At 41.1% G+C, this 26,642-nt stretch overlaps 1 protein-coding gene across 1 annotated transcript in view; it reads left to right on the top strand.

Annotated features, from left to right (window-relative positions):
* The window catches only part of CNTNAP5 (contactin associated protein family member 5), a 449,251-nt gene that overhangs the window by 396,139 nt on the left and 26,470 nt on the right, over window positions 1-26,642 (top strand). Inside the window, exons 19-20 of the mRNA XM_047770224.1 lie at window positions 3,778-3,908; window positions 9,121-9,208. Coding sequence (XP_047626180.1) covers window positions 3,778-3,908; window positions 9,121-9,208 — 219 coding nt within the window. The remainder of the gene's footprint in view (window positions 1-3,777; window positions 3,909-9,120; window positions 9,209-26,642) is intronic.

Genomic DNA, 26,642 nt, shown 5'->3' with positions numbered 1-26,642 from the left:
AATGGGTATCCTAGCCTAGAGCCTTTGAGAGAATGTTTCTGAATTCTAGGCTCCAGAATTTGATATATTAAATTTATATATTTTAAGAAAGAATAGAAGGAAGGAAGGATGAAGGGGGGAGAAGGAAAAAAGGAAGGAGGAGGGAAGGAAGCAGGGAGGAAGGAAAAGAGGCAAGTAAATCAATAACACAACCCAACACATGCAAAGGTAGAAGTGAGCGTAGGACCTATAGGAGCACAAGTGACCTTGGATAAGTCAGGGAAGGCTTCCTGACTTTATACTCTTTTTTTTTGGAGTTTGGATAGGAATAAGGTTAATGGGAAAGGTTGGAGTGGAAGGCCATGAGGTTACCACATGGGACCATTGTTTTCTTGTTAGAGCTCGAAAGGTTTAGTTCCTAAATTTGAGTCCATTTACGTACCATGAATAATGAAAAATTGTCCAAGTCTCCATATCTCTGTTCCTTCACCTGTAAAATGGAGGAAGGAAAAAGAAGTGTTCTTATGAAAGAGGGGTCATAAGCAGGAACTCAAGCATGATATAAGCCAAGGGGTTGTACCTTTGTCCAGAAAGTAGCAAGAAAGTTTAATGGAATATGACTATATCTTCTTTGGTTTAAAGTGGACTCCCTATCACTGTGTTTAAATACATTTTTTTTTGATAATGGATTTCCCTCCAACATTTTAAAAGTGACATTGATGATACCTGTTGTTTAATTCTAAAAATAATGATATGGATTTTTCCTGAAGACCTAAAAAAGTGTGAGTCTAGATACAGCTAGGATGCTCCAATATTAATAGGATCCATTAAAACTTTCACAGCGTATTTGCTGTTGTCCAGAGGTCATTCCATTATATGTATGTTTACTTAGGAGCGTATTTGGAAAAAGCCCTTACTGAGGCTCAAATCAATTTCCTTTATAATTTCCACACTGTGAACATCTTATTTCAGCCATATTCACACACATGCAAATGCATGCTCCTTGTAATGTAGCAATGTCAACATATCCTAAGGAAAAAATTGAGATCACATAGGAGAGAATACATTATAGTCATAGTGAACTAAGATAACTCATTTTTTTGTTGATTTGATTCATAGATAGCCTCTTCCCTCAACCAGTTCCCATCTGTGGGACTATAAATTTGCAATTTTTTTTTAATCTTTTTGGGCCACACCTGTGGCATATGAAGGTTCCCAGGCTAGGGGTCCAATTGGAACTGTAGCTGCCAGCCTATGCCAGAGCCATAGCAACATGGGATCTGAGCCACACCACAGCTCAGGGCAACCCTGGATCCTTAACCTACTGAGCAAGGCCAGGAATCGAACCTGCATCCTCATGAATGCTAGTCAGGTTTGCTAACCACTGAGCCATGATGGGAACTCCTAAACTTGCAATGTTTACCATTATATTAAACACTTTGGGAAGGGAAGATGGGGATAGGAGGCTCTCTGGAGGAAATGGGACCTGAGAGATGAAGGATATAAAGGAGGCAGAAGACTTGAGGGCAGGGAACTTGTTTGGGTTCATGGCAGTGCCATATGAGAAGCTGATGGTAATCTCGTGACACCAGAGTCCACGCTGGAGGGAGACATGGCCCTTTGCCCACTGGCCAATCAGGTGAAGGTGATATGGAGGGAAGATGACCCCCAGCCTCTGGCCCTGACCATCTCCATCTCACCCCAGTGCCTCAGATAAGACTGGGGTCAGCCTTTAGAGGTGTCAAACTCATTTGGAAAAGTTATGCAGAGTTCCTCTTGTGGCTCATTAGGTTATGAACCTGACTAGTATCCATGAGGATGCAAGTTCGATCACTGGCCTCGTTCAGTGGGTTAAGGGTCAGGTGTTGGCTGTGAGCTGCAGTGTAGGTAACAGAAGCAGCTCATATCCGGCATGTGGCTATGGCATAGGCCAGCAGCTGTAGCTCCAATCTGATCCCTAGCCTGGGAACCTCCATAAGCCACATGTGCAACCGTAAAAAGAGAAAAATGGAGAGAAAGTCAGGGATTGTTTCTCCTCCTCTTAGAGAAAATGAATTAGTAGGAGGTTTCAGGACATCTCCTGGGGTGCTGTGGGAGGCATTGATTGCATTCAGCCCCCTGAAAAGTTGACGTTGGTATTTGCATGGCTCTTGAAGACATGGTTGAGGTATTTTAGCCATAAACTGTGATGTTGGGGGAGCTTCAGAGTGAGTACTTTGACGGGGTCCTGGTTGAGATGATTGACATCTGAGATGGATGGGTGTGAGGCAGGTGTTACTAAAGATGTATGAGATGGAAGTGTTTTCTAAAATGGATAAATCTGGGAAGTTCCTGTTGTGGCTCAGCTGTAACAAACACAACTAGTATCCATGAGGGTGCGGGTTCGAACCCTGACCTTGCTCAGTGGGTTAAGGATCCGGTGTTGCTGTGAGCTGTGGTGTAGGTCACAGATGCAGCTCGGATCTGGCATTGCTATGGCTGTGGCGTTGGCTGGCAGTGCAGCTCTGATTTGACCCCAGCCAGGGAACTTCCATATGCCATGGGGTGTCCCTAAAAAGCAAAATAAATAAATGAATAATAAATAAACACAATAAAATGGATAAATCTGTAGAGAATACATGTGGGTATAGGCGTGACCCACACAGTGGGACCATAAGAAGTTCCCAGGTAACTTCCAGGAATGTGGCACTTGTCACCATGCCTGATGTTTAATTTAATTATCACATGCTGATTTACTTCATTGGGTTCAATTATACATTCAAAACCCACGTTCTTAGCCTTACAAGGAGGCTTAAAGAGCAGTAGTTCACAAGATGGGCTCTTGCCCCATCACATGCAGGCACCTCGCCCCACATCTGGGCATCAACGACACCACCTCTGCCCAGCTCCCCTCAGCACCAAACATGCTACTATTAGGGGGCTACTATTGATTTTAAGTGAGGAAATACCACCCTCCGCATTGGAATTGCTGTTGTTCAGAAGCAACAGGAGAGGGGGAATCAGGAAAACCATGGTTAGCTGTAGAGAGCTTCTCCTGCTGGCTGACTCTTTGGATAATGTCCTCGCCACCCCAGATTATTCTCTCCTACTCTGCCTTAGATGACTTTACAAATCTTATTTCACATGTTGTGTTCTGAATGTCTCTGAACATAAGTAGGAGGAATACGAGTGATAGGAAGTGATAGGAATGGAAGAGAAATCGGGAAAGGAGTTTATCTTATTGAAGTTTTCACAATCCAATTACAAAATGGACTTGTGCTTGTTTTGTTTTCCAAACTGGTATTTTGGTTTCTCGTAACACACACACACACACACACACACACACACACACATTACAGCTCCACTCAGGATTTTTTGTATGGACCTAGATGCTGTAGTAATGGCATTTGTAACACCTTTTAAAAACGTGAATGATTGGAGTTCCCCTTGTGGCTCAGTGAGTTAGGAACCAGACATAATATTCTTGAGGATATGGATTCCATCCCTGGCCTTACTTAGTGGGTTAAGGACCCAGCAATTGCCACAAGCTGTGGTGTAGGTCATAGATACCGCTTGGATCTCACGTTGCTGTGGCTGTGGTGTAGGCTGGCAGCTGCAGCTCTGATTTGACCCCTATAGCCTGGGAACTTCCATGAGCTTCAGATGCAGCCCTAGAAAGACCAAAAAAAAAATGTAAATGATGAAAGGAGGAGACAGGGTCCCTATAAAACAGTCATGATCAATTCAAAGGCAATTTATCATGTTTTTGCATTTTATGGGTCCTAATTTTAATTTGAATTTCTAACGTTTTCTTTCAAGGAAGCTTACAAGTTCGCTACCAGCTGAGCAAGGAAGAAATCCATGTGTTCACCATTGACACAGAGAACTTTGCCAACAGAAGACTCCACCACCTGAAGATTAACCGAGAGGGCAGAGGGCTTACCATCCAGGTACCTTCCTTCCCCTCTGCTCATTCAGCCACAAAAGTTTTCTGAACTTGGACTCCAGGCCTAGTGTGGAGCCGAGCTCTGGGGGTGGCTGTGGACCACACTGAGCTGCAGCCTTTGGAGAACTAGACAGTGGTCCTCAGAATGGTACCCTCTTCCTATGGGCATCGGCATCTCCTAGGACCTTGAGAGCAATGCAAACTCCTGGGCCCCATGTCAGTCTACTTAAGCAGAACGTTTTTTGATGTGTTGGGGCAGCAGGTGAGTCCTATGCCTCTTTCATTTCGGTAACCTCTGACCACCAGGGAAGACATGAGGGAGGAGGGATCACAAGGAACTGGCCAGGGCTATGGTGGGAACGTGCATGGGTGACATGGGCATGTGCACGGGTGACGTGGGAGCATGGAGAGGACCCTCACATTATGTGGGCATTGGTGCCTTCACCCTTGAACAACGAGGGGAGGTTAGGGTGTGGACAGTCTGCATAGAAGAGAACCTGAGTAAAACTTAGAGGTGTTGCTGCCTGTACCTAGTTCCCCAGCTATGGATTCAACCCATGGATTTTTTTTTTTTTTTTAGTGATTTTTAGGTTTGCATCAATGGCATGTGAAAGTTCCCAGGCTAGGGATCAAATCCGAGCTATAGTTGCCACCTACACCACAGCCACAGCAACGCAGGATCCAAGCCAAGTCTGCTACCTCTGGCACAGATCATGGCAATGCTGGATCCTTAATCCACTGAGCAAGGCCAGGATCGAACTGTCATCCTCACTAGCCAGGTTCACTAAGCCACAATGGGAACTCCCAACCCATGGAATATTTACTGTTGAGAAAGCTCCCCATACAAGAGACCTGCAGGGATCAAGGGCCTTCTGTGCTCATGTTCTGGAGGAAGTTAGGAGTACACTGAGTCTTGAGGGCAAGGAGGAAAGTGTGCAGGCTGAGGGTCCCAGTGACCCTCTGCACAGCTGTCTGAAAGAGCAGAGTGTGTGTCAGGCACGCCATGAAACCCCAGTGGTCCTGGACTGAAGAGCAGAGCATGCCATGGTGGACCCCAAAGGAAAATGGGCAGAGTCCAGCTTAGCCCCTTTAGACTCACTCGAGAGCTCTTTAATCTGCCCAGAATTCACCCTTTTCTTTTCTTTAATTCATACATCCTCCTGACCTCCTAGTTGGTAATTTTAAACTTTCTATCTATCCTTGAGACTATAAACTATTACAATTTCATCTGCACTCTTGGCAAAATTCTTCTTCTTCTTCTTTTTTTTCCCCCCATTCATGACATATAGAAGTTCCTGGGCAAGGGATTGAATTTGGGACACAGCTGCAGGTATACATCCTACAGCTGTGGCAACAATGGATCCTTTAACCCACTACACTGGGCTGAGGATCAAACACGAGCCACTACAGTGACCAGAGCTGCTGTAGTTGGGTTCGTAATCCATACCTCACAGTGGGAACTCTGAAGACTTCTTGTTAAAAAAAAAAAAAAAAAGGTGCGGAGTTCCGATTGTTGCTCAACAGTAACTAGGAAACTGACTAGTATATCCATGAGGACACAGGTTCAATCCCTGGCCTCAGTCATTGGATTAAGAATCCGGTGTTGTCGTGAGCTGAGATGTAGGTTGAAGTCACAGCTTGGATCCTGCATTGCTATGGCTGTGGTGTAGGCTGGCAGCTGTAGCTCTGACTCAGCCACTAGCCTTGGAACTTCTATATGCTGTGGGTATTTCCCTGAAAAAAAAATTAACATTAAACAGAGAAAATGCACATGCTCTCAACATATGTGCCCACTCACCTGCATGCCTGTCCGTGTACCCTCTTGTTGCTGCATATGGGCAGTTCATGGCTGATCCTCCACGTGTGGGCAAGCCCTTGCACCTGCTGGAGAGCATCACTACCTCTATGCCCCCCCTTTACAACATTTCCCCAGCTCTGCTAGTTGGCTTCCCAAAGCACAAAACATGCAAGTATTACAGGCATCAAGGAAAACCAAAAGCAAGCACAAACACACTATGTCGGGAGGGGAAAAAAAAACTTTTGTGACTGCCTTATCTGACTTCATCTGCTGGCCCATTTCCTCTTGCCATTTTTTCCCCCAAATCTTTGGAAATATTTTCTATAGGCTCATTCACCAAATTTCCTCTTCCTTTGTCTCCAACCCTCCCAAGGAAGGTTTTGTCACTGTGCTGCCACAAAATTTCACTTCTCAAGACACCAGTGGCCAGATCTTGCAGAATCTATGGTCTTTTTCTCAGTGGCATTTGACACAGTGACCACACTCGGCACACTCACCCACTGCTTCCTCTGAGTCTGTTGGATGCTCATTCTCACCTCTTTTGTTGGTCCTCCCTCCCTCGTCTTCCAAACTCTAATCCCTGAAGCTTTCCAACCCATCAATTTCAAATACTGTTTCTTGGGTCTGTATGGTCATCCCATGGCTAATCGTACTCAGTCTTTCATCTTTGAACATCACGTCTCTGCTGATGAAACTGTCCTAAATGTTTATCTGACTCCAAGCCTCTCTCTCCGAATCCCAGATCTGTGGGGATGTCTATTAGGCATCCCCCTCCTCACCATCTAAAGGATTCCCAGCAGTCAATCAACAGACCATGATAAGCACATATTGGTGGGAGACATACTATTTACTCCCAAAGCACTGAAGTAACAAAGGAAATGGGGTAGAAGACCTTCTTTGGTCTTTCACTTTGAATCAGTTTATTGACAGAGTAACATAAACACATGTGTCTCCATGACACTCTCACCCCCCACCCTTTCTCCTCTCCCTCCTTCCCACTAATAAACTGTTTAGTAAGAAGAGAAGAGGGTAAGCACCTGCCAGACCCAGGGTCTCAGGCATTACTCAGAGCCTGTTGGAGGCAGAGGGCAGATAGTTATCACAATTCTCAGCAAACCTTAGCTTTGAGTTACTTTGCCAGTTTCTGTAGAAGCCCTATAGATAATATGAAAAACCATGGTTTCCAAATGAGACAGGTTGGCAGTGGTGGGATGCACTAAGGGTTTGGGATGGAAATGCTGTAGAATTTGGTTGTGATGATTATTGTACACCTATAAATGTAATAAAATTCATTAAGAAAAAAAAAAATCCACCCTAATACAGGGGAGGATTTGGTTATCAAAAGCAGAGTTGCAAACATGCTCAGGATGGTCTTTGTCACCAGATGAGAAGTAGAAATGTGAACATGAACACAACCCAACTTTGAATAAATTGTCTGGGGTTTTTTTGTTTGTTTGTTTTGTTGTTTTGTTTTTGTCTTTTTAGGGCCGAACCTGCGACACATGGAGGTTCCCAGGCTAGGGGTCCAGTTGGAGCTGTAGATGCCGGCCTATGCCAGAGCTACAGCAATGCGGGATCCAAGATGTGTCTGCGGCCTATACTGCAGCTCATGGCAACACCGCATCCTTAACCCGCTGAGCAAGGCCAGGGACCGAACCCTCAACCTCATGGTTACTAGTTGAGTTCATTAACCACTGAGCCATGACAGGTACTCATGAATAAATTGTCTATACAAGAAAAAAAAAAAAAAAAGGAGATGTCCCTATCCTCAAAGAGCCAATCAGTTGTTTAATGGGGAAAAATGAGAGGGAGGGAGGGAGGGGAGAGAAAGGGAACGAAGCATTACAGTATATCACGTTAATCTCAAGGTTAGAGGTAGGGGGGAAAAGCACCATGAGAACAGAGAAGAGGATCAATCCATCTAACCAAGGAAAAAAGAAAAGCTTCCTTGGAGGAGGTGGGCTCTGGGGAGCACTTACAATAGCTTCTGGACATAGTTAGATACTCAAATGTTGGTTGAATAAATTTTGTAAAAATTAGAAGTAAAAACACACAGTGATTGTTTCAAGCACCTAGCAAGGGAGGTATGGACAAGAAAAGCAAACACCATGCTTTGGTGAGTGGGCCACCTGAGGAGGGCTACTGCTGTGTGACTGTGTGGCTTGGCCAGGTTTGTGGTCTCTGTGGCATCCATTCTACCCTCTGTAATCAGGGGTAATAATGACTATCCCACAGTCTTCTAGGGAAGAAAGCATTTTGAAGGATGATTTAGTGAGGTGTCTTCATACACACCGCATGTTCAGTAAACAGCAAGTGTTATTAAAGTCCAATTGCATGAACAAAATGGCAACAAAGCAAAGAATCACATACTTCAAGTCATAGCCACTGACTTCTCACAGCAGAAAGCCCCGCAGAACCCATAGTTTCCCAGAGGGGGTCACTTGTAGCAGCAGTGAGTGATGGAGAGCCTGGGGGTGGGGTAGGGAGAGGGCAATGGGTATTTGTCCCAGAGCAGGTGTTGGGGCGGGGGGATGCTGAGACCACATCCCAGCTGAAGGGCTCAGCCTCCTCTTCTTGCACGTGGATGGTGGTGCCTTTAATGGTCTCTTCCCAACAGTAATATCATGTGAATATTCTGAGCAGAGTCTGGAAGAAATTGGTAGTGTTTGACTAGACTGGAAAATGTGGGATGGATGGAGAATGATGCCTTGAAATAGGGAGGAGGAACAAAGAAATGGAACTGGAGTCATCAATGTGTGAGAAGAGGTGGGGTTCCTAAAAGATGATCCTAGACAGAAAGTTCTGAAAAGCCCCCCTCTCCACCCCCACCCCCAGTGGCTGTCACTCACCTGCAAGAGGCAGTGACCAGCTATTCAAGGTGGTGGCAACTGACTCTCACCACCTCCCACCCTCCAGGTCAAAGCTTTTGTCAGACAGAAAGATCTGCTCAGTACAATCCCCCAGGGCACAGTTGAATAAGACAAGTATAGAGTTACTGGAACAAAGAGGGCCATGAAGATTTTAAGGACTGAGTGGGGAGGAGGAAGGAGGGAGGGGGAACAGAGCCTGCTTTCCATCCATGTTAATCCTGCCCAGCAAGGTCCTGAGAAGGCTTCATTTGCTTGTTTGCAGCAAAGACTTTGGTGAGAAAATCTCTCAGTGGAGAGATAAATACCTGTCAAAAGCTGTACTGAATTCCCCAGGGAGAGGCCTTGTGTGAGAGCCTTCATTTCATCAATAGGAAAGAAAGAGGTGCATTGTGGGAGAATCAGCGAGACATTTCTCATCTCTCCAGAGAGAGAATCCTACAGAGGAGTCTGCTCTGCATGTGTTTTCAGGCTATTTCCTGACGGCGGTGTTTGATGCCCTTGATGCCGGGACCTCTGCTGATGCACCTTTGTTTTCTGTTTTCCTGCAGGTGGATGAACAACTCCGACTCAGTTATAACTTCTCCCCAGAAGCTGAGTTCAGGGCCGGCAAGTCACTCACCTTGGGCAAGGTCACAGGTCTGTTGCCCTAGTCCATGCCTTTCCAGCAGACTTTGTTACAATAATTTATGACATGGAAGTCATCTAAGTCATTATTTAAAATACATTAATGAATTTGCCTGAGGGGAAACACCAGGATCTAGACAATATCCAATATGTACAGCCCAGTTCTACAGAGATGTATGTATGCATTTATATCTACTTTATAGGCTCCTGAGGAAGGCAATGCAGTAAAATAATTAATTTTTACTTAATTTCAAATGAATTAATTTAAGATGTTTACTTAGATTTTTTAGTTAAAGGTATGTTAATTTTACTTAAAATAAGGATTTGAACAACCCAGTTTTTTAATTCTGCAAGTCCTTAATCTCTTTACTAATTCACCAAAAATTCAAAGTGGATGGACCTTTCCTATGATCATAATGGATGTCCCTTTTTTCTACAGAAAGTTCTGTGAATTTTCATTTTACATACAATTATAGCTTTTATTAGGTGTGGGCAAGATTGAAATTTTTATATCTTCTCAGGAATTGAACTTTTTCTCACACTGAAGTGATCTTTTAAACTTCAATGTCTCTGTGTTTAAATCTATTTGGTCTGTTATTAATCTAGCTAATTCAAGTTGTTCACACAACAAGGATGAATTGAGTGAAGAATGAGATAAAAAGAGAATTATTAATTTTACTTAATAAAAAAGCCATGTGCAGGTTATAATAGTCCATCTACTGAAGAGTATTGTTAACCAATTAACTCTATACCTGTGATTGTATCAAGCACTGTTTACTGTTTTCCTAAATTCCAACATGCATCATCTTTATATATTTCATAAAAGACGACTGTAAAACTAGTAGAGAATGTTTTCAATCACTGAATTACTCAATTAGCAGGAATTTATTAGCATCGTAAAGGCACCAGGAACACAAATAAGATAAAATCCATAGCCCTTGCTCTCAAGAAGCTTATAGTCTAATTGGTGATACAACACTTAGCAGAAACTTGAATTTTCTCCCTTTAAAAAGTGAAAGATCGAAACATCTTTACTCTTGAGACTTTATTCAGAAATTTGAACCCAGTAATTCATGATGCTTAAGTGAGAGTATTTAGAATTTCCAGGGAAAATGTATTTATTACTAAACTTACTAGTATGTATTAGTAAATTATTAGTACATTGGAGGAGACTCAGATTTCACTAAATTTCACAAAAAGTTACAGGTCTACAATTATTTTCTCCATGGATGTGTATACTTGTAAAAAATTAAATTTTCCCTTTATAGAAAAAAAATGTGTAGCTAATTCAGTTTTTCTTTACTTAGTATTTGCCTGGCATGTTGTTTTCCATATTTTTCCTTTTAGTCTTTTGGGTTTTTTTTTTTTTTTTTGAGCCTAATATGCATGCTCTTGTGAAGAGTATACAGCTGAATATTGAATTTTATCCAATCTAGCCATCTCTTTTATAAATTGTCAATTGTAAGCCCCATAGAGTTTTTGGTCACTTGTATGGTTGGATTAGTTTCTGCTTCCTTATTTTCTATTTGTTCAACTATTTCTGTGATTCTATCATGTTCTTTTTTATTCTCTCAGTCACAGTACAGTGCAGAAAACATTGATAACCAGGGGCATCTTAAGCAGGAATGGCTTTAACTCAGAAAAGAAGTTGCTGACAAAATTGTGGCAGCACTTACAGTGTGCGTTTCTGCTGGGGCCTTTGGAATAACTCCCCAAGCAGTTCCAGCTGATTGACAGGGTGCTGTGAATTCTGAGACCATTGTTGACATCAGGCAAGGGGCCAGATGCCACTGAGACTGCAGGGCTGCAGATAAGCCCCCAAGAGGCAGAAGAAGGGCTCTTAAAAATGGTGGCAGAGAATGCTTCATGTTACCATGGTCTTGCAGGCCAGTAGAAAGAGCTGAAATAGCAGAAACATGACTCCCATCCCACCCCAGCCTTCCAGATTTACAAGCAGTATCTAATTTCCAGAACATAATGTCCATCCAGAAATCTAGCTGCTGTCAGGTCTGGAAAAAGTCAGTGTTAGTTTCCAACATAGTAGCAGGGTGAGCCGATCAGCAGTGACCGACTTTTAGACTGAATTTATGTTTATTTCTTATTCCATTCCCCCTCCTCCTGATAATAATCATTATTTTATGTAGACCCTGCTTTTTTGATTGACCAATGCAGTCGTTAATTTACTTGTTCTACTTTCTACTAGATTTGATTTCCTCCTTTCTGAAGTAAATTCTTCTGAAAGTTCTGTGTAAAGGGTCCCTTATCTAAAGAAAGGTCTTTCACCTTTCACCCTTATTCCTGGAAGATAAGTTTGCTAGACATGCAGTTCCACAGCAGAGGACATTTTCCCTCATACTGAGAAGGATTTGCTCATGGGGATAATGGAACCAGCTCACACTGGCTCATAAGAACCTACTATACACATCTCTTCCCAATTCTGTATTCAGTGATGTCACAATGGTAGTTGGAAATGGGCCATCCTAGGAATGTATACTCCATGGAGTTCAGAGCTGCTACAAGTCAGGACTCCCCCACTGCTGGACAGCCAGGTTAACCCCCACCAACATATCACCAGACTCTTCTCTTCCAACTTCTGATGTAGCTGTTGAAACATTTTGTGTCAGTCTGTCCTGTCTGGGAAAGTGCCCTGACCCACCCCATTCCCAACACCCAAAACCTACTTTTTGGGTCATTTCTTTTAATTTGGTATTTGATGGTTTTATTACCATGTATCTGATTGTATATTTCTTTTTTGTTTTGCTTTTTTTTTCTTTCTTTTTCTTTTTTTTTTAAGAGGGTTTTTTGCTTATTTATTTATTTTGTTTATTTTTTCTAGGGCCACACCCATGGCACATGGAGGTTCCCAGGCCAGAGAGTCTAATCAGAGCTGTAGCCGCCGGCCTATGCCAGAGCCACAGCAACACCAGATCCGAGCTGCGTCTGTGACCTATACCAGAGCCCACAGCAACACGGGATCCCTAACTCACCAAGCAAGGCCAGGGATCGAACCAGAAACCTCATGGTTCCTAGCCGGACCCACCAACCACTGAGCCATGACAGGAACTCCCTGTAGATTTCTTTTTAATTGTCTTATTGAATATGTTTATGTTTCCTGCATTTATTCATTAGTTTCTATGTATCTAGTTCATATGTATTATTCAAACATATCTATTCATTATCTCTTAAAAATTCTCAGCTTCTCAATAATGCTTTTTTCCTATTCTCTCTGCTCAATCAGTTTCAACCTGTGCTATATAAACCTTAGACTTTTTCACTTTATCCTCATGCTTCTTACCATCACCCAATAAGAATTTTATTCCTTAACTCACTACCTTGCATTCTGGGCAGTTTATTCTTTTTTTATCTTCAAATTCACAAATTCTCTTTGCATTTATGCCTAATATCCCCTTAAACCTCTTCAATGAGTCATTTTTTTCACTGATGGTGTTTTTTTCTAAAAGTAATACTTCATCCATTTTCACACTTGCCTGTTAACTAAGATAATCTGTTGTTTCCACTTATTTTTAAATCTTAAGTCTTTAAGTATCCCATTTTTAGTTATTGACTGTTTTGTCTCTGATATTCACAATGTTGGAAGTCTGTATGGGTCTTCTAGGTTCTGTTTTCTAACTCTTTTCCATAGTAGCTCATTCTCCTAAGCTAGGTTTTATGTATGTCTATCTAGGTGGGCACATATTTGCTTGAAATTAATTTGCAAGAACCTTGATGATCAGCAATTGGCAAGCATTCCTCCAGGCAAGATTTGTGTTTACTTCTGCCAGGTGCCAGGATGTGCTACCAATTTGGGGTTATTTCAGTTTTTCACTTGGGTTTTTTTTCCTGAACAGAGTGGATATAAATTTAACCTCCAAGCCTCAGTGGGAGCAAGCCTATGGTTGGAGTCTCAGCAGAAATGGTGTTACTATTGATATCATAGTATGTCATGTTATTCTTCTTTTTGTTACAGTTTTTTTGTCAATGCAGAACCACATCTGAGACGGAGAAGTTTTGTTTATTTTTTCTTCGGTTAGGTGATTTTATTTTTCTTATTCACTTTTCACTGAGTTTAATGTGAGAGGCTTAGCTTAAATGTCTTAACAACAGCTCAAGGATAGAATTCCTAGAATTCCTATTTTTCTTCAGGATGATTCAGATATTTTCCCTTGATGCAACCTTAATGAGTTTATGACTCATTCTTTTGGCTTCATCTAACCCCCCCCCCCAAATCTCCTCAAACTTAGCATTTTTCTTCATTTCCTCAAGCTTAGCAAGTCAACCAAAATTCATTGGTTTTAATGAAGCAGAATTACTTTTTAGGGTATCTGGTCTGGTATATATCCTCTGCTCCCTGAATATATTTTGAGCTATTTAATCCTCACTTCAACCAAATCAGAAGAATTTGGGGAGGAGGGATAATGAAGGCTATGTGACTGCAAAGCTCAGGCTGTTTTCCTGGCAGCTGCTTTGTGCAGTGGCAGCTCTAGAAACATCTTATTTAAAAATTTCTCTCCATTAATCTTGCCACTCTGTACGACACTTGTGTAGCATTCCTGTCTTTTGAACTAAACCCATAACACATAAGACTGAAAGGATGAAAATGTAAAGCAAAGTACTAAATTATTGAGGGACAGCTTGTCACTGTGTGTTGGATTCTTTGAGGAACGATAGCAAAGAATTTGGTTCTCGTTGAGTAAGAGAACCCAGGAAAATATCTTCACTTGGCCAAGTGTGGAGCACTCCTGCCTGCCTGCCTGCCTGCCTTCCCATCCAAGAACATTTAACAATTCACCTCCACATTTCTGGTCTATGAAAGGGCGATACCTGGAGATGAGGTACACCTGTCCTGCGGGCCCTGTGGAGGAAGCCTCATGCATTAGCAAGAACTTGGAGTAGGGAGAGATGCTGTAGGAGAGGATGGTGTGGAAATGCATATGTGGTATTTATGACATATGCAATCCCCATCACAACTTTAGAAAAGTCTTGTACTCTGTTGGATGTTTTTTACTCCAAAACAAGGATCTGCAAGCAATTTTCATAGTATACCTCAAAGGCAAATAAGTACAGCAAATTTATAGTCCCAAATTTTCTTTGATGACACTAACAGCATTCCATGGTAAAGCAAGAACACAGATTCATTTTCTTTCTGCAAGAGGAAGGCCAAATCACTATTATAGAGTGTAGTGACTTAGCATCAATGATGGTTCTACATGGTGTGTGCTACATACATATCCTGGCGAATGAAAGTTTCCTGAGAATTCCTATGGTGGAGAGACTAGTCCATGAAAGTAGAAGATATGATTACTGACGTTAGAATTTCATTCAGGGTGTTCATCTGTGGTGTGTCATGGAATGGTATTAAGTTTATTCCTTGGTTTATTGACATTCTTTGACTTTGGGATTTCTTGGTTCTAGTCTATGACATGAATGTGTTGAAGAGAAAATAGCATACAGAGAAAAAAAGAAAGAGTGTTGTATATTTAGGGAAATCACCTTTTCTGACAAGATCATCTGTTTCTGGAAAATTACTGCATCCTTTAGAAAATATAGAAGTGCATTCCTTTGATTCAAATAGTGTGATTTAGCTGTGTGTTTCTAAGTCTCTGCCTAACTTAACTCAGGGATAAGCATGGACATTCAGACAGACTTAGAAGTTTAGAAAGTTTGAAACTCCTAAAAAAAAAAAAAACCTGTTTTTTCTTTGTTTAGCTGGTCAAATTCATATTTTTCTGGTCCTTGTTTCTCTTTGTTTACTTTGCCATTAAATTTAATGGCAAAAATTTGTATATATATGTGTATGTATACACACACACACACACACACACGTCCATGTATACAAATATATGCATGTACATGTATATGTATAGTTTTTTGTATATGTACAGTATGTTGTACATATGTAGAGTTGTAACAACTATATATGCATAGTTATTATAGTTGTCGATACTATGAATTAAGGAATTGTTCTTATTGTTATTATTTGTTTTCTTCTTAGGAGGAATTCTTGCTGTTTTGTAGATTTAGGAAGCAATTACTTTCTAAGATACGGAAACATGTTAAAGTTTAGGTAAGGAATTATAGTCCGGCTTTTAAACTGAAGCTATTAGATTCTGAATGAACCATAAAAGGAGATTTGCACTCAGGGCATCCCAATAGGATTCTTTGTTTATGCAGCCTACCTGCATTTATTAATTTCCTGCCTACCTGCCAGTTTGATAGGCTAAAGCTCACACCCAGCATAGGTACTATTGTTTTGCTCTGATGGCTCTGTGCCCAGGTAGCTTCAGCAGCCCCTTGGCCCTAACAAGAAACTGGAAGAATTCTTTCTCAACTTTAATAAAACTCAGCTAATCTAGAAATTGCAGGGCTAGCTGTGAGCACTTGCATATGCTCCTGACTTATTCAAATGAAGTGAGTTCTGATTGTGTCTGTAGAACAGGGTTCTTTGATTAACCCAAATGCTTCAAATTTGAATGTTGAGCCCCCTGTTTCTTCTGCAACATCAGAGCATTGTTGACAGAATACCCTGATTGTTTTCATGGTAAATCATTTCTCAAGTATTTTGTCAATGATGAGTTATGGCTACCATTTTTAGACAGCATAGCAGAACTTATGCATATAAATGAAAGGTGGGTGTTTCAAAGTACTCATTTTGGAAGACTGTCCTCTATTTTTTAAATTTTTTTACATAGTTGGTCCCTCCTTCTGATTCAAAACTGGTGCACTGAGAAGTAAAATGACAGAGTGAAAGATGCTCCGCTTTTCTGAGACAAGCTAACTCATGTTTGTCTTTCTCTCCTAGAATTACTGTTGTGTGGCCATTGTGAATTGTCTAACCTGCTTATAGTTTCTCATCTATAAAATGAGGATGGTAACATTGAACTCATTTAACTCATAGAGTAGAGTAAGTGCTCCATAAGACACTATATGCAAAGTATTTGGTGTTTAGCACATGCTCAGTAAATATTAGAGTTTTTTGATTTTTGAAGATGGTAGGAACATAAGAATATTGTGTTCTGCTTTGTTTCCGTTTTTGTTTTAATGAGTCTGGAAAAGTGGCTACAAAAATAACTTCTAATGAGGGACTCAAATGCCTTCTAAAAGAATGGGTCTGGACCATGGAGAGTCTTGAAGATGAGAGTGTGTCCCTATCAATTAGAGCTCTTTTAAAGGCATATCAACCTTTAACCAGTTTAAACAGCAACAATAGATTATATAATAGTTGGTCAAATGGAAGATTCAAAGTGAAGGCTTTTCTTCAGCCACAGCTGTGTTCAGAGTTTCAAATATGCCTGTGATTTGTCTATTTGTCACACTCCACTTTGACTCTAACTTCTATGGACTTTATTCTCAGGCAGAACATCAGTGGTAACAAAGGTGGATCCAATACTCCATGCTTAAATTCTGTATTTCCACAACCCTGGTGGAAAGAAAGCCTCTCATTTCTAAAATTTCCAGGAAGAGTCCAGAATTGAGTCTCAGAGGGCCCACGTGTGTCAAGGGACAATTCCAGATGATGACAGTGTCCAAGGTTTGAAATTCCCTGAATGGCCATGCCTGGATTGTGCTCACAGCTATGGCTCTGGACAGGGTGAAGGGTTCAGCTCAGTATTAACCACATGCATTGAGAATAGGGAAATGTCATTTCTCAGAAGGAAGCTGAGGTGTCCCTACCAAAGAGTGAGATGGACTCTAAGGTGGATGCATCAATGATAATCCAGTAACACCACTGCTTTCTCGTCCTCATTCTTCTCTTGTTACCAGGAGAGAAGAGGGTGTGGTTGTATGGGGTAGGCTTGGAACTCTGCATAATTTGGGGACTGCATTGTGCTGTGTACATCAATGTCCAAATGTGTTGCAGCAGAAAAGATCATAGTTGAGAGTTTCTCTTTTAAGAAATGCATGTTATCTTCTTTGGAACAAATTTATAGCTTGCCAAGGGACTCCTGAAATCTTACTTTATTTTGAATGCATAGGTTTTTTAAATAATGTTTCACTTTGTTTATGGTCATTCATAGTTATTAAGGAAATAAAAAGATCTCCAAACCACAGCCTCTCCAAACTACAGCTCCTATAAACCATAGCCCATTCCTGACTCAGATTCCAGTACTATGTGTAATTGTCTCATGTTATGTCCAGAAATGTCTTTTTCTTTTTCTTGGCCATGGGTCCCTATGGAAGTTCCCAGCCTAAGGATTGAATCTGAGCTTCCGCTGCGACCTACACCATAGCTGCGGCAATGCCAGATCCTTAACTTACTGTGCTACAGTAGGAACTCCCATAAATTTCTTAATGATGCTGTTTCCCTGAGTGATAAAATATTTCAGACTCACTAATCTAACCTGACCTCCCTGGGAATGATGTGTTTTAAAGCATCCTGAAATGTCAGATTTCAGTAATTATCCCAACCCATCTTATACTTTTTACCTTGAATTGCAACTGAACTATATGGGGATTTGTTACTGTTTCTTTTGAAAATAATGGACCACATTTTTTACTCTTGGAAAATGCACTAGATTTAGTTTCACCTCCTGCAACAGGAATGTGTGTTACCTTCTGACTGAAAAGGCAATTTTATTTTCTATTTTTAAGGGAACTAAGATAGGACCGGACCCCAGACCCACTCCATGCTTGTGCTTCCCTGTAAAAGTCAAGTGTTCTTTTTGTCAAAGAAAAAGCACTCTTTCAACAGCAGGCCTCCATGTGACTCAACCAACATAGTCTTTTTGCATGCTCTGTCTATACTAGGGGGTAATAATGGATGAAGCTAAGAGAACAACCCCGTGTTTTTTCTAAACACAGGCTATCCTCGTGTGAGAGGTGTCCTTAATCCTTCTCGGGAGGTTGGGCTCTTAAAGAAGCACAAGTCTTTACAAGAAAGGATGCGTTGTGGGGTCTACCAGAAGCTGATGACATGACTCTTAGTGAAAGTTCCAACTAGTTCTCATGGCACCAAAATTATCGAGCATTACCATGGACCAGGCAGTGTTCTAGCCCACGTAGTTCCCCCAAACAAACAGATAAACAGACAAACAAGCTCTCCTTGTTCCAAAGATCCTCCTTCCCCTATTTTTTAAAATTTAAGTATAGTTGATTTACAATATTTCTTCAATTTCTGTGGTATAGCAAAGTGACCTGATCACACACCGTTCCCCGTGCTGTACAGTAGGGCCCCAATGCCCTTCCGTTCTTGCTCTTTCAAAGGGAAGTTATCAGGGTTGGGTTGAGAACATTAATGTTTTTAAGGTTTTGAGTATCTCTTTTAGGCTATGGTAAATACTAGATTTTCCCCATTAATCAAATAGTGGTATTAATATTAATATACTACATAGGACATTAGTAGTATAATAAATGTTTTTGTAGTGATTAATAATGCACTGCTCTGTGTTGGATCTAAGCTCTTATTTTTTCCTTATTTTGAACTGAAATATAATTAATTTACAGTGTTTTAGTTTTAGGTGTATAGCAAAGTGATAGTTATATACATACCTACATATATGTAGGAGTGTGTGTGTATGTATATATATTTATATATATATATGTATGTGTGTATGTATGTGTATATATTCTTTTTAAGATTTTTTCCCTTATAGGGTATTACACAATATTGAGTAGAATTCCCTGTGCTATGTAGTAGGTCCTTGCTGTTTACCTATTTTACATATAATAGTGTGTGTGTGTTAATGCCAACTCCTAATTTATGCATCCCCCCTGCCCTTTTCTCTTTTATGACCATAGGATTGTTTTCTTTGTGAATCTATTTCCATTTTGTGAATGAGTTCATTTGTATCCTTGTTTTATATTCCACATATAAGTGATATCATATGATGTTTGTCTTTCTCTGACTTACTTCACTTAGTATAATAATCTGTAAGAACATCCATGTTGCTGCAAATGGCATTATTTCATTCTTTTTATAGCTGAGCAGTATTCCATTGTATATATGTACAACATCTTAATCTATTCATCTGTCGACTGACATTTAGGTTGCTAAGCTCTTATGCTAACTCATTTTTTAATTACACCAACTCAGGAAAGCAAGTGTTATTACTATTCTTATAGATGAGGAAGCTGAGTCACAGAGGTTATCATTTATCCAATGTCACAAAACTAGCCAGCAGTAGACTTGGCATACAAAGTCACATGTCATCTGTTGAAGACTCCTGAAATAAAGCCTTGTGTCCTCAGCCTTAGCTGCAGTTGGTTTAAAAGTAGACTGTAGGACCAGACTTTAATCATGGAGGAGGAATAGCCTATTAAGTCTGGTGTTGGATCTGTCCTGGATTCTGGTAATAACTGTAGCACTAACTAATTGACCCAGACAAATTGCTTAATTCTCAAAGCTTCACTTTTCTCAGTTGGAACGTAGGTATTTCTTATAATAAAGCCTGTTATTATTTAGAAGATTCAGGTAATGAAGACAGTGTGGCTGGCATGATGCCTGACATAATGAAATCTCAAGAGATGTTTGTGATAACTGTAATAACAGCAGTTATAGTAACATATGATGTCATCCCATCTGACCCAGCTATTTTTCTTTTGAGAATGTCATTGGACTCTTACTGCCAAGAGGAGATCTCGGGGAAGAAAGAATATGACTATCTACTCCTTGTGTAGAAAAACCTGCCTTTCACTCGTCTTTCTGCTCTGGGGGAATGAACGAACAGGGCATTATGTACCCCTGACTCTATGATGCTGAGTAAGCAGTGAAGGTGCCTGTACAGACAATCTCAGCTTCTGATAAAGTCATCATAAGAGCATTAAACCAGGCCACACCTGCCTGACATCCTTTAGATGTACCTTCTCATGATTAACACTGCCTCTCATGGATTGCATTGATACTTGATGGATCAATGAAGCATCAGAGAAAGGAATCTGGGCAGGTTTTAAAAGATGTTGCCCCCCTACCTCCATCCCTCTGCCACTCTGAGCACAAGGTAATCATGGAGCCTCAAACAGGACCTGAGTCTTATTTATGGTTTTAGCCTTGCTCGCCTATTTCCAGGCACATACTAAGTGTTCCGTAATGTTTCTTGAAGTTAAAAAAAAAGTGTAAAATATAAACATCAGAGTGGTAGGAACTGAAAGGTCATCCTGTTACATGTTAACAGGCTCAACATCATACAATGAGTGAGAGCTTGATTTGGGTGAAGATCTCCAGGCTCCCCAGACACTGTGTCTTTTTCTTATAAGGGTGCATGACAGTGAGATGGACAATGAACAAGTTTGGATTCAGACAGCTGGGAGCTCAGATCCTATAAATGTCCCTTTCTAGCTATGTCACCACTAAGTCCACCTCTCTGAGCCCCAGTTTCCTCATCTGTAAAGTAGTAGAGATGCTTTTCTATTGACTTGTTATGAAGATAACACATAATGTGTATAAAGTGTCTGGCATGTAGTGGTGTTTGAAAACAGCAGTTATTGTTAATCAGAATATAGAGCCAGGCTGCCTATTGATTTCCATTGGCCGATCTCCCCTTTCCTTGCCAGTGGCACTGGTATTGATTTGTTTACCCTTTTCCTGGGGAAGCCTGGTTGGTGGTGTGAATGTTGACGTTGATGAGGTAACAAAGAAGATCCAAACTAAGAGTAATGAACTCTGGGCACCAGCCCCATGGGGAATTCCTGAGCTTGAAGGAACTGTCAAAAGCTGAAAGGGATCAGGGAGCCAGCACAAGTTAGAATTCTGGAAGTTTTCTCATTGAGGACAGGACATTAAAGCAAAAAGAACATCATGTGGTTATTGGTTACTCAGTCTACTGGGATTTTATTTTGAGAAGATGCCATTAATGATAATAAATTGACTATTCAAATAGGTTAAAATAACTTGAATCTCCTTTACACTTAGGTGTGATTATAGGAGGTCCACTTCTAGGAAAGATCTGATCTGAATCACTGTAAATTTCCGTTTCACTGTACTAGGATTGTTGCCAGCGCTCAAGGCCAGAACTTGAGACCAGTGGCTCACATATCAAGGTTCTCTACTTTTTGCTTGATATAGAAGGATGCTCCTGGCTTTTCTGTGGGGAGAACAGATGAGTAAACCAGCATACTCAGAAAATATCTGGTTTGATCTTATCCCTTAATTTGAACTGCTGACTATTCTGGTCCATCCCAAATGTGGAGACGTGCTTTATCTCTCCACTGTATTTCCTCACCTTTTTTGAAATGTATCTGTGGAATACAAACTTGGTGTAGGTCAAACCTCTCTTGAAATATAATATTATATAAATGTTTGGAATTAGGAAAATTACTCCTGAGTGTTTTTCATCAATAACCCATTCAGTGCACACCATTCAAGTACTTATTATGTACAAATCAAGATATTAAGTGAAACTGAGAACATTTTAAAATGGTTATAGCCTGGGGATTCTTGTTCCCAATGTAATAAAACCCATATCTATGGAGACTGGACACATTTAATAATTACGAACTGTGTAATTTTGTTACACGTTATGCAGATCGAGTGTGTTTAGAATTCTTAAGAGGGAGAGAGCATGGCCAGCTGAGATGATGCAGACGAATGTCCTGAGGGATCGCCCTGACTGGTCCAGAAACCCAGGTGTGGTCTCAGTTGATGGGGAGTATCTTGTAATGGAGGGATGATGAAAGCCAAATAAGGCTGTAAGAAGGTGCAGGTAGAGTGCGGGGAACAGTGACTAGGCTGTCTTCAGATGGTCTTGTTCCTGTGGGCAGCTAGAGACCAGGAAAGATCAGTTCCTCAGGACCTCAGTGTCCTGCAGAGGAGTCAGACTCCATTATGTAGATGGAAGAGCCACTGAAGGGAACTCTTATGGTTGCAGAGGCTGTTTACTCTTTTGTGGCTAACAGAATTGGGGGAGGGGAAATGCTGGTGTGGAGCTTATGCTAAAACCAATCCTTCAGGTGGGAAAGGACGAGAATCTGGGTGGGGATAGCAAAAGAACTGGTGAAGGTTATGAAGTAGGAACTGGAAGATGTGAGTAATACAGTGGGTGGATGGGTAGAAGTGTAAGGTATGGTAGAAAGGAAAACGTGAGGGAACAGAGAAAGAAATGCGACTTGGGCCAGTCCATGCAAAGGGAAATAGGGCAGGCTCAAGTCCATCTTCACCCACTTGGGGTACACACTACAATGGAGTGTAAAGCTGGATCTTTGCACTCTGTCTTACGTCCAGCACCCCAGGATGGCTCGGCTGCTTCTGGATTTGTGAGACCCCCATCATCCAGGATAGGGAGAACAGCCACAGGCTAGCTTATGCTGGAGACGCCAGTCAGGAAGGTTCACAGCGGGGGTTTCCACATCTGTCCACTGCTGCCTGGGTTGTCTCTCCATGCCCAGACCTTGCTCACAATCCCCTGACTTGTATATGGAGCTGTCTTCCTGGGGTTGTGGTCTTTGAAGGCAGGGACTCTTAATGCTCCCATCTCATAGGACAAGCCTTTGTGCTCTGTCTGTTCTCCAGATGTATTTTACAGTACATATACCTTGATTATTACAGATACAGTGCCTGTTTTCCATTAAGGATGAAATCGTCGGTGTTTCATGTTCCTGATATTCTAATCCACACTAGGGTGAATCACCATTCTGGTCGGCCAGAGACAGGGACCTCCAGGGACGTGGAATTATCAGTGCTAAAACAGAATCAAACCCGGGCAATACTGGGTGGTCAGTGTCCCTAAAGCAGACTTAGTTTAGAGGTGTTGAGTAGTTTAATGGAACTCGACTCAAGGGTTGGCAAATACCAGGTGAGCCGTTGAGGCCCATGTTTGTCACAGTCACAGTGGAACCCAGCTGCCATGTCCAAGCAGGTATGCTATAGGTTGGTCCATGTGAAACTGGAGAAGGTGTGATAAGGAACCAGTTGGTCTATGAGCTAACACTTACCAATCCCCTACTGGAATGCAGATCCCAATAGCCAGGTATGGTGACATGATTGGAGAAGAGTGTGGGGTTTTCTGTCCTTTAAAAATATGGTGGCTTGGGTAGGGATGTAAAATTGCGTACAGCCAGTCATTACAGAACAATGGATCTCTGTCTCAGGAATATTGGATTCTAAGGACATTAAGAGGCCAGAGAAAGGAGAAATCAAGTGTAAATCTACCTACATGCACCCCAATTTCCATAAAGGCACTATTCAAGACAGCCAAGACATGGAAGCAACCTAAATGTCCATCAACAGAGGAATGGAAAAAGAAGATGTGGTATTTATGCACAATGAAATTTACTTTGCCATAAAAAAAATAATGCCATTTGCAGCATGGATGCAACTAGAGATTCTCAAACTAAGAGAAGTAAGTCAGAAAAAGACAGATATCATATGATATAACTTATACATGGAATCCAAAGAACTGACACAAATGAACTTATTTATAAACCAGAAATACAGTCCTCTGCTCTACCAACTGAGCTATCAAAGTCTCCACTTATAAAACAGAAATAGCGTCATATTCATAGAAGACAAGCTTATGGTTACCAAAGGAGAAAGGAGGGGAGGACAGTTTAGGAGTTTGGGATTAATATATATACAGTACTGTACATAAAATAGATAGAGTTCCCATTGTGTTTCAGCAGGTTAAGAACCCAACATGGGTTCGATTCCTGGCCTCTCTCGCTGGATTAAGGATCTGGCGTTGCTGTGGTTGTGGTGTAGGCTGGCAGCTGCAGCTCTGATTCAGCCCCTAGCCTGGGAACCATATAAAGTGTGGCCATAAAAAGAAGTAAATAAAACAAAACAAAATAAAATAGGTAAACAACAAGGACCTGCTGTATAGTTTAGAGAACTCTATTCAATATCTTGTAATAACCTATAATGGAAAAGAATCTAAAAAAGAGTAAAGGTAGGTAAGTAGATCTAACTGAATCACTTTGCTGTACACTTGAAACTTACACAGCATTGTAAATTAACTATACTTCAATTTAAAAAAAGGAAAACCGTCTTTAGCACGGACACTGTTCCCCTGCTGATCTCGGGAGGAGGGTCAGGCCCTTGTTTATGAGCAAATCACTTCTCACTATGCCATGCAATGGTGTGTTTCCATTATTTCTCTCATGTGTCAAATGGACACACACTTAATATCAGCTGCTCAGATCTGGGAACTGGAAGCCTCCTATGTATCTTCCATTCCAGCAAAAGAAAAGTTAACATTGTTTTGGGGCTTTTGTTTTTTATCACTTTGAAAAAAAAATATTGATGGTATGAGTATGTGTATATGCCTGTGTTGTGCTTATTTCTGCATAGTTGCGTTTCCCTAGCTGCTTTTCTTGCTGTATTGTTTAGTCTTTCTCACTCCTTTGAGAGGATTTCTTCAGGTTTCTTGTGCTCCTTAGCTGCTCACATTTAAGAATGGGGCTGTTTAGGATGCAAGGATGAAGGGCTATACTAAAGGATATGCCTGGGCCTTTAATAGGAAAACACCAACTTAATCTTTGGGTCATTCTTCTTGGAAGAGGCATATATCCTAGGAGAGACTTCTTCCAGCCTCCCTCTTAGAGGGTGAGAAGTTCTGAAGGCCATGCTGGGAAGAGAGCTGGTAGGTCTCCTTATCTGCTGGGGACATGCTCTGTCATGCCCTTTCTTTCCAGTGAGCATCCTTGGCCTCTGCTGTGGGCATACCTTGCCTACATGTTATAACCCCACATGATCACAGCATGTACTTATTCACCTCGGCAAGAAGGACAGGTGACCATAGTTCTAAAGGACACTGTTTGGAGCTAGTTTCTGTTTCTTTAGGATCTCCCTTGTGGGGGGGTGGGGAGGGGGGGCGGATTTTTGCAGAGCTGGCTGAGAGAAGGCAAAAGGCTTTTGGATGACACATCTCCCAAATTTAGAATCCACTTGTATCAGTCAGGGTGCAACCAGTTAAGCCTGCTCAGTGAGAGATAATGTACTGAGATTTACTGCAAATAATTGGTTTAAAAAATTGGTTTCCATGATTATGGAGATTGGGTGTGATGTCTGAAATCACAGGACAGATCTGAGGAAGTGCAGACTGGGCTTTCAGGTGTGGACTGGCCACAGGAGAAAGCCTTCTTTCCTTCCTTCCTTCCTTCCTTCCTTCCTTCCTTCCTTCCTTCCTTCCTTCCTTCCTTCCTTCCTTCCTTCTTCTTTCTTTCTTTCTTTCTTTCTTTCTTTCTTTCTTTCTTTCTTTCTTTCTTTCTTTCTTTCTTTCTTTCTTTCTTTCTTTCTTTCTTTCTTCCTTTCTTCCTTTCTTCCTTTCTTCCTTTCTTCCTTTCTTCCTTTCTTCCTTTCTTCCTTTCTTCCTTTCTTCCTTTCTTTCTCTTTCCTCTTTCTTTTTCTTTTGAAAAAATCAAAGTATAATTGATTTACAGTGATAAGTTACTTCCAGGTGTACAGCAAAGTGAATCAATTATGCATATATATTTCCTTTTCCATTATAGGTTATCATAAGATAATGAGTATAGGTGGAGGGATAAATTAGAAGTTTGGAATTAACAGGTGCATAGCACTATATGTTAAATTGATAAACAACTAGGAATTCTTTCTTCAGGGAGCCCAAAAAGAAGAGTTGTTCTGCCCTTAAATCTTGGCAACTATTAAATCAGACCCACCCAGATTATCTAGGATAATAAGTAAACTTATTGTGGATTTTATTCACATCCATAACATACCTTCCTGGCAACACCTGGGTTGGAATCCTACGGTCTAGCCAAGTTGAACCATCACCCCACTGTCTCTTTATTTTTGATTATTTTATTGAAGCAAAATTCACATAAACATGAAATTAACCATTTTATTTTATTTTAAAGTTTAATATAAGTTAAAGCGTACTTTATTCTATTTTACCTTTTTTTTTGTCTTTTTCCAAGACTGCACCTGAGGCATATGGAGGGTCCCAGGCTAGGGGTCTAACCAGAGCTGTAGCCGCTGGCCTACGCTAGAGCCACAGCAATGTGGGATCCGCGCTGCATGTGACCTACACCACAACTCACAGCAAGGCCAGATCCCTAACCCACTGAGCAGGGTGAGGGATAAAACTTGAAACCTCATGGTTCCTAGTTGGATTCGTGAATCATTGAGCCATCACGGGAACTGCCAAAGTGTACTTTATTTTTGTTAAGTGGAGTACAGTTGACTTCCAGCGTTGTATTCGTTTTAGGTGTACAGCTAAGTAAATCAGTTATACATGTACATATATCCATTCTTTTTCAGATTATTTTCCCTTATAGGTTATTACAAGATATTGAGTAGAGTTCCCTGTGCTCTACAACAATAGATCCTTGTTACTTATCTATGTTATGTAGAGTAATGTGTATATGTTAATCCCAACCTCCCAGTTTATTCCTCATCCCCACCTTTCCCCTTTGATAACCATAAATTCGGTTTCAAAATCTTTGAGTCAGTTTCTGTTTTGTAAATATATTCTTTTGTACCATTTTAAGTGAAATTAACCATTTTAAAGTCACAGAGATATTTACTGCATGCAGGGTGTTGTGCAACCATTACTTC

Source organism: Phacochoerus africanus, chromosome 3 (assembly GCF_016906955.1).
Source record: "Phacochoerus africanus isolate WHEZ1 chromosome 3, ROS_Pafr_v1, whole genome shotgun sequence".
In the NCBI taxonomy this organism is placed as follows: Eukaryota; Metazoa; Chordata; class Mammalia; order Artiodactyla; family Suidae; genus Phacochoerus; species Phacochoerus africanus.
Note: the sequence above shows the minus strand (reverse complement) of the source record. Positions and strands in the feature narration are given on the sequence as shown.